Source organism: Sceloporus undulatus, chromosome 1 (assembly GCF_019175285.1).
Source record: "Sceloporus undulatus isolate JIND9_A2432 ecotype Alabama chromosome 1, SceUnd_v1.1, whole genome shotgun sequence".
NCBI lineage: Eukaryota > Metazoa > Chordata > Lepidosauria > Squamata > Phrynosomatidae > Sceloporus > Sceloporus undulatus.
In genome coordinates, this window is record NC_056522.1 from 125,743,960 (window position 1) to 125,753,265 (window position 9,306).

At 37.3% G+C, this 9,306-nt stretch overlaps 1 protein-coding gene across 7 annotated transcripts in view; it reads left to right on the forward strand.

The window, feature by feature from the left end:
- The window catches only part of COL12A1 (collagen type XII alpha 1 chain), a 149,696-nt gene that overhangs the window by 22,213 nt on the left and 118,177 nt on the right, over window positions 1-9,306 (forward strand). For 6 of the 7 annotated variants that reach the window (XM_042463100.1, XM_042463111.1, XM_042463119.1 and 3 more), the window contains exons 3-8: window positions 3,395-3,511; window positions 4,760-4,903; window positions 5,086-5,145; window positions 6,422-6,685; window positions 7,578-7,742; window positions 8,496-8,669. The exons of the other annotated variant lie outside the window; for it this stretch is intronic. In XM_042463100.1, coding sequence (XP_042319034.1) covers window positions 3,395-3,511; window positions 4,760-4,903; window positions 5,086-5,145; window positions 6,422-6,685; window positions 7,578-7,742; window positions 8,496-8,669 — 924 coding nt within the window. The remainder of the gene's footprint in view (window positions 1-3,394; window positions 3,512-4,759; window positions 4,904-5,085; window positions 5,146-6,421; window positions 6,686-7,577; window positions 7,743-8,495; window positions 8,670-9,306) is intronic. 7 annotated transcript variants of the gene reach the window in all.

The following is a 9,306-nucleotide window of genomic DNA, read 5'->3' on the forward strand; positions in this document are numbered from 1 at the left end:
CACGAAAACCGAGGGGAGACAGTACAGTATAATCTGTAACCTGTAAGCACACTCTTGTTTTTTATTTATCTTTATTGCAATTGTCAGTATTGCCAAACCAATATTTTTAACATGCAGCCTAATAAAAAGCCCATGTTCTTTATCTTATCACGTCAGAAAATGTTTTTAAAACAAACAGTGATGCTAACTGGATAGGTACTAACTACTGATTGCTGATTTTGGTGAGTGATATATGGAGGACAAATGAATTCTTAGCATTTACCATAATATTCTGGATGGTATCAGATGTTTTGTTAAGAGACTGAAATTCTCCTTTACAGTCTGGTCCAGATAACTTGAATATAAAATAGATGCATGATGAGTCAGCAGAGTACAAGGCTTGTAATTCACAGCAGAAAGTTTGATCCCCCTCATCTTGGATATATCACAAATGTCCCTCTCAGATAAGATGATGGTTCACATAAATGCATGGAGGAACCCTGTGACATCTCATGGCTATGAGAAAAACATTGGCTCTTTGCATTATTTTATTTGTGTAACTTTTAGTTTTTCACTGTTCTGAAATCTTTTTTATTTAGCTATCCATGTTTCTCTGTTGGCAAAGACAGGACAGGATCCAAAGAATGACCCAAAGTTTATGCATGCAGACTGAGATTTCAAACTTTTAAGAGTTTTGAAACTTTGTCTTAACACAGCAGCCTACTGTGCCACATCAAAAACTGCATTAGCTTGCTACTATATGATGTGTAAGAAGGTGCTGTTTGAGAAAAATATGCAGAACTAGTTCCATGATTCTTTGGATCTTGCTCTTGTGGAATTGTGTAGGAACATTATTCATTAGCGGTACAAATCAAATGAAGTTTTGTTGTTGGTCTAAATTGCACAAGTTAAAGAAATAGGTTGTAACGCTACACACATGCTTTGGGAAGGGAGACGTTTTGTTATTGAAGCCGGAACTACTTCTGAACAAGCAGACAAGGGTCATGTTGTCTGTTGTCACCATGGATCAAGTCACATTTAAAGAAGGTGCACTGCTGATATTGTTATGAATAAACAGGTCGCCTGCTGATGTGTGATAAGAGTGATGTTTGTACAGTTTTTTTAAAAGTGAAGTGCCACATCTGAATTGTATTAAAACAGATGACAGTCCTTTAAAATGTTAAAGACTTTTCCCCACAGTTAGTTTTTTCAGTTTATCTGGAATCCGGTCATTTGGGGATCATCAAGGTGGGCTGCTGCTGTCCTTCAGCAGTTACAGCCTAAGGCCTCTGCTGCTTCAGGTCAATTTGCCTTCAAGGTTGGTGGTGCTATTTTTCCCATGTACTTGATTTGTTTATTTATTTTTAAAAAGCATGCTCAGGTCATTTGTCTCTGCCTTTGCATTAAATTTGTCCTGAGCCATTGCTTTGGAAACAATATTTTATAATGGTATTCTTTGACATGTTAATGTCTTCTATTATTAACATCTATTGCATGAATGTGATACTACATACTTGCTTAAATTTTGACCGTAGAAATGTGATTGCCTTAAACAGAATGAAGAGTCAACTGTGCATGCCAATTAATATTCTAATCTCACTGCCTGTGTATGGACAATAGGAAAAAAATAACATTTATTCTAGCACTACTATATTTATTGTAGCAACAGCACAAAGCCATATTACCCTATTTTCATTGGAAATGACCATATGTTAAAAGTTATACAATATCACATTTCCCACTTTCAATATATAAGGAATACATTGTTTGCCATGAACACTGAAACCTTTGAAACCAATAGATACTGCCGAGTAGACCTTACCAGTGTAGGTGATGAGCAGATTATATCCCTGGAAGTTGTTAACACTCTATTACTGATTTTTCTGAAGTCCATTCTTAAACATTTTTTTAAAAGACTAAATTAAACAAAGATGGACATCTTCCAAGGAAACCACGATATATGGCTCACCCACAATGCCTGCCAAACAGTCTGAAGCATTATGGCTGAATCTCATTTACCTTTTTAAAGAAACAACGTTTAAATGGTTATAGTATCCCTACCATGCACTGACAGTGAATAAGCAAAATACTGCATGACTCAGCATGAACGGTTTAACACAAGAATATCATTATAAAATATTTTAATGAAACGTCTTTGTGCAATGATCCCTGTACATGGAAGCTTTTATTCATTGTGGGAAGTTAAACAACAGCAAAAAAACAACAACTGACTTTTCATATATAGATATGCATGATGCTGCAAAATGGCCTATGTAAACTATTCCTTTCTGTTGAGTTCCGTCTTCTCACTAGTTCCCACAAATTTATTTGCAGTCTTTTGTCCAGATCACTGATTCCCCTTTTTCTTGTCACCCTCCCCCATGCATTCTGTAAATAAATGTCTATAAATATATCTTGATGTTGTCTTTCCATAATTAACCATAATTGTTGTGTAAGCACCATACTGGCATTTTGTGTTAAAATGCCATGCTTTAGTATGGGTACACCTGCTGCAAAGGGAAAAAGATAATGTTAAATGATAGTTTACACCTCAGGAATAGCACAGTGAAGGGGTGTAAACAGCCAGAAAAGTTGTGGATTTTTTTTAAAAAAAGTTTTGCAACTGGTTCAAATGTGATGGAAAATTATTTATAATTTGTTAACCCCTTCATTCCCAATTTGATGTATAAAAACATACAAGATGAGCCACTTGGGTGTCTACTAGGCACTAAGGGGTTAAGAACAATATATATACATATATAAATATATATTTATCTTTCTCTATATCTGTATGATATAAACTGAGTGATGAACCATTCAAAACCTTTATTGCATTCTTAAATATATATTTCTTTTTTCTCTGCCAAGCTTCTTTTTTGTAGAAAAAAATTGAAATGGCAGTTGTGCAGAGACCATATTTTTTTTAAAAAATCAATTATTTGATGTCTTATTGAGAGGAGTATTGTGTTTTTATCAAATGATCTTGTGGTGTTGTAAGCAGGTTGTGATTTGGCATGCGTTTATGAATTGCACCCAGCATGTTAAAAACATTCTTTTAATTGTTATGTGAAATGTTTGCATATGTGGTTATTATCTGTGAACTCATTGTACATGTATCCAAATGTGTTTTCTATTGTGCTTGATTTTGCTGGCCATTCTTGAATGACTTGGCAATTCAAGAAACAAATGTTCTGTGCTGTCTTCTGTAATGCGTATTCTCTTTGATGTGTTTTGTCATACTCCATCAGCTTGTATCTTTCCTTTGCCAACAACATATCTTTATATTTGTTGGAAACAAATTTATGCAAAGACATACCTTAGCCAGCTTTGCTTAAAACACATTTTAAAAATTAATATGAAATTAATTTGTTCAGCTTTTAAACATACTATTGTTTGGTGTAAATTTTTTTTGCAGTTAACCCACCATCAGACTTGAAATTTAAAATTATAGATGAACATACTGTTCAGATGTCATGGACGAGGCCATCTGACGCAATAGAAGGTTACAGGATAACAGTAACCCCTGCAACTGGTAAGTTTTAGTGTTAACCTTTTAAAAAGTGAAACAATTCAGTCTGGTTCTACTGCATCATTTTCTTAATTTGGAGGTGTAAGTGTTGAGAATGCCCAAATACAATATCGAAATAAAAGGCAGGAGCATTTTTAATTTGTCCAGAATTTTACCTGGTACTTTACAGTGCAGTCCTATACATGACTACACAGAGTTTCACTGGGTTCAATTGGGCTCACAGTACAGTATTTCCTGCACTGCAGGGGCAGCCTCTTGTCTGAGCAACTAGGGATGGAGAAGACATCACTCTGAAATGTAGGGTGAAGTATCCCACTACTTAGCTACAGTCTGCCAGTGATGCAGAGAGTTGTGATTTCTAACATAATGGGAAGCCTTTAAGGATTTACTTCCCCTCTCTTTATTCTTATATGTTTCTCATTATCATATAATGCCCTCATATAGAGGATATGGTATTGCTTTCCCTGCAAAGAAGTAATTCCCAAATCCCAGTAGCTTGTCTTCATGTCCATCTAGCTTGCTAGTGACAACGAAACAGTCAGTAGGTGGAATGCGTTATGCTGGCAAGGCTGGCCTGAGGCAAAGCAGCAGATTCACCCATGTCAAAATGCGTAATACCCACAGTTGGCCAACTTAATTTGGCACATGTGGCAAAACATCCTACAAGCATATTTCCCCACCCATGCCAGTAAAATCACAGTCATAACAAAGTAAATTACACAGAATGTGCTCCCCATTAATGACACCCAAAATTAGCTGCCTGAAGCTCTACCTCACTCTGCCTATTGGCTCTGAGTGCTGTTATGAGAGAATATTTCCTATTTAAAAGGTTATCTGATGTTATTTAATCTCATACAATGTATATTTTCTGTCCCACATTCAGAAATAAATTACGTATGTTCACACACGTCAAGATTTACCTCACTCCCACGATGGCCAAAGATAGTTCAGTCAAAGCCCTTGGAAATGTGTGATCAAGTTGTCATTCAGTAGGACATAGTCTGTGGGCTACAATTTTGCTACTTAGTTTCAGATAAGTTATTCATGGACAACAGTTTTGTTCATGTGACAACATCTTTTTGGATGTGGCTCAGGGTTCATGTACTGTGAACATGCTAGTTCAAGAATGACTATGAAGTTTCTGCATTTCATAGATAAAGGTTATTTTAACTATTCAGAATTATAGGATTGCTAACCTTCAGATTTTTTAATTCTTCTGTATGAAATTGTTGTATGTATGTTGGATTTCAGATGGACCTACTAGAGAATTTACCTTAGCACCCAGTGCTACTGAAACGTTATTAAGAGATCTCACATCTGATACTGAATATCTTGTAACAATAAGTTCATATGACGATACAGAAGAGAGCATATCTGTCTCTGGACAACTTACAAGTAAGTTCATATAATTCTAGATTTAACTTCAATGGTGAGCATCACAGGGCCATCATCAAATATGTTGTAGGGCTTTGGTTTTTACCTTCTTACAAAACAGCCAATAGTGATTAAGCAAATGCTGAAGGTGGGTTTAATTTCTATTGGTTTTCTGTTAATCCTTCGTTTTTTTCTTATTTCAGTCCAAACAGGTGGTTTAGTAACAACAGGAGAAAAGAAGATTGAAGAGGTTCAGTTGCAAAGTGAGTAATTATTCTAGTAAAGAGGATTAATATTCTAAAACAAAAAATAATGAGTTCATTATTATTTATGTTCAATTATGTTTATATATCATCCTATAATAAAACAAAGTTATAACAAGAATATATTAAAATAGCGAACCATTCAAAAAAGAGTCAAAAGATTTTATATTTTAAATCAACAATATTGCTATTCTAAAAATTAAAGTACTTTGAAGCCTCACCATCCTACCCCTTTCCCTACTTGCTGACTACTTAGCCCTAAGATATAATACATCAGAGTGTTCTGTTACATTCCATTCACACTCTATAATACTGAACCTTGTGTTATTCTTGAGACTTCTGAGAAAGTCGGCATGCTTCAGGACTAGAAGGACTATTTTAATTACTTTCAGAATCGGGGCTGCATTGTGCTGCTACAGTCAACATTTTTTGTGATGTTGCCTTGCTCCCAGATTTTGGCATTTAATTTCTTTGAGTGATCCTGGGGGAAACCGAAGAGCCACTTATGTCCTATAAGCCATGTGAGTCATCCTCCACCATTTCAGAGGATACCTTGTGTTACCTGTGAATGAACAAAAGCTTGATTCCAACTTTGAATCACCAACAAATAAATTGTCTTTTTTAAAACCGATCATGCTAGCTTATTGTATCGCATGAGATGAATCCAAAGATTCTGTGAAAGTATTGCACTCACTGAATCCAGCTTGCAGATGAAGAAGAGGCAAATTTCACATATTTATTCAGGTCATATACATTGCACATATACTGTGCAAAATCATGGAAGCATAAAGTTCGAAAGGGCCCCAAGGCTGACTCCAACCCCCTGCCATATGCCAGAACTCAACTAAGGCATGCCCAGCAGGTAGCTGTCCAGCCTCTTTTTGAAAACATCCAGAGAAGGAGTCACTAATCCTACTTGTCTATATCCTTCTTAAAATGAGATGCCCAGAACTGAATGCAGTAGTCCAGATAAGACCTGGCCAGTGCAGAATGTAGTGGGACTATTATTTCCTTTAACTTGAAAACTACGGCATGTTTTTTTTTTAATGCAAGCTAAAATTGCATTCACCTTTTTCACTGCAGCATCACACTGATGGGTGAAGTTCAATTTATGATTAAGCGTAATCCCAAGATCCCTTTCACATGTACTGATGCTAAGTCAAATATTCCCCTTATGCAGTTTGCTTGTGTGTGTGTGTGTGTGTGTGTGTGTGTGTGTATGCAAATAATAATTGTTGTGGTAAATATCTCCAATTTTCTACAAATTATATTCCAGGATGTTCCCTTAGTGCTGTTACAGATCTCGTTTTTCTTGTGGATGGCTCTTGGAGTGTGGGCAGAAATAACTTCAAATATATATTGGACTTCATTGTTACACTGGTATCAGCTTTTGATATTGGAGAAGATAAGACAAGAGTTGGAATAGTACAGTACAGCTCTGATACAAGGACTGAGTTCAATTTGAATCAGTATTACAGGCAGAGGGATCTCATTGAAGCAATAAAAAGAATACCCTACAAAGGAGGCAATACAATGACAGGTATGGACTTTCAGGTATTTGATAATAATGACTTACTGGGGAGATAGCTTCTGGGGTTGTAGTCGTAGGCTTCTCAGGTCAATGCCATTTTCTGCAGACTGGCTGTCTCCTTCCCAGGAAGCTTTGTAGATTCCCTCATTCTGGGGGCGGGGGACTGGGAAGAGTTGGCCGGTTGTGAGACATCGGGTTGAGAGGAGGAGGGACTAAAGGTAGCCTGGATGAACACTTTACTCCAGCCTGCTCTGGAGGCATACATTTAGCTGTCCTGAGCTCCCATCACCATTTCATCTTTGGACTTCATCCCCACTCACCCACCCTCAGCTTATTATGTTAAAAGTTGTCATGTGACATGTAATTTTGTCACAACTTTAGAGTGTTAGCATTGTGCCCAGATCCAGTTGGAGGGAGGAGGGGCCAACAGAACCTGTCGTAAGTGGTTGGGGTTCCTTTTAATAGACCTTTGGCGCAAGAGCAAACAGTGCTATGCCCAAATCAGGGACAAGTGGCCTTGCCCAATTCCCAGGTTTCAGTGGCTTTCACGAGTGTGGCATCCTCAGTCTGTCATCCCAGGTGGACCAAGGTGGGCTGGGTGGTTTTCATCCACCATCAGTCAAACTCATGATGATGTCAAGCCTATACAGCTGTAATCAATAAAGTTGTGCTCTTTTTTGTTCCAAGAAATTGTGTCTTGTTATGGGAATTGTCATTGGACTTCATTGTTACACTGGTTTCAGCTTTTGTCATTGTTGCCATTGATCCTACAGTATAGGAAGTATGAATGATAATTCAAGGCCTGCCATTTAACTGACTGGTTTTTACAATATTCAATTTGATATTAAAAAATTAAAACATGTGTTGTTAACATAAGCACAATTTCTTTCATAAATTTTAGGAGATGCAATTGATTATCTGATTCGGAATACATTCACTGAGTCTGCTGGATCAAGAAAAGGCTTTCCCAAAGTGGCGATTATAATTACAGATGGAAAGTCACAAGATGAAGTAGAAATTCCTGCAAGAGAACTTCGTGGCATAGGAGTTGAAGTATTTTCTTTGGGTATGTTCTTTCTCTAACCAGGGGCAAGAATAAAAAGCTGCCAAGTCCCTCTTCCACTATTCAAGTTGCTTGTGATTAGATCTACTTTTATAGTTAATAGGCAGTATGTGTACAGTGTGTCTGGTTCACCATGCTTTGTTATACAGTTGCAATATAAAGTTAAAGGTAAAATAACAAAAAGCTTTTTTGGAGTGGTGTTTCTCTTAGTATCCCAAAGAAACCATCCAGAGAAACAGAAATATGGCCATATAATTATTACTTGAATTAGCACTTGTCATCAAGTAGTAAATAGTATTAAAATCTTCTCTGGATGCAAAAAGATGTACTTCTCTACAATTCTACATAAATATATACATTTTGATCCATTATGCTCATCTATCATAATGTGTACACCAGATACTGTTTCATGTTTCTGTGTGTTTATGGACTGGAGAAGGCACACCCAACCTATCTGTACAATAACATAGCAAGGAGTTCATCTTCTCATACTGGATTTAATTCTTTTTAAACTTTTGTATGAATAATGTTTTAAATGTATCTCATTTTTTAACCCTCTTGGGTCCTGCAGAAGGAGAAAAGCAGGAAATCAATCACCAGTCAGTCAGTCAAACAAACAAACAAACAAACAAAAATTAGTGCAGTGTTCAAACCACTCACAGTGAGAATTAGTAGTTTGTCAACATAGGTGGATGATGGGAAATAAAACAAACACCTCACATATTCTTACTATTTTCTGGTTTTTTTTTCATTTAGGGATCAAAGCTGCAGATGCCAAAGAACTGAAGTTAATTGCATCTCAACCCTCACTGAAGCATGTTTTTAATGTGGCCAATTTTGATGGCATTGTGGATATACAGAATGAAATAGTCTCGCAGGTGTGCTCAGGTGTTGACGAACAATTAGGTGAACTGGTTAGTGGAGAGGAAGGTGAGAAAAAGTTTCACAGCAGCTAATTTCATCCTTGCTTAGATAGCCAACTAAAGTGATGCTACCAGTTTTTAAAGAAGAAAGATTTTAAACAGGACTGTAACTCAGGAGTACTTATTGTGCATGTAAAATGGTCCAATTGCAATCTGAAACTAGCAGATGGTGTGGAAAATCTCTGGTAGGGATCCTAGAGAACCACTGCTAGTCCAAATAGGTACTACTGAACTACCCAGGCAAGTAGTCTAATTTAGCCTTGGATAGTTTCTTAGTTTCCTAAATTATTTCTTGACAGGATTCAAAACACCAGTGCTTAAAGATCTGCACTGGCTGCCTATTCGCTTCCGGGCGCAATACAAGGTGTTGGTTATAACCTATAAAGCCCTAAATGGCTTGGGCCCAGGACACCTAGAGGACCGCCTCTCCCCATACAATCCGCCCCGCACACTCAGAACATCTGGGCAGCAGCTACTGAGGGTCCCTGGAGCAAGATTGACCTCCACAGCTAGGAGGACCTTTACCATCTCGGCCCCGACCCTCTGGAATTCGCTGCCCGGAGAGCTCCGCTCAGCCACCTCCCTAACCCACTTCAAGAAGGAACTAAAAACCTTCTTGTTTAAGCTTGCATTCCCAGATACAG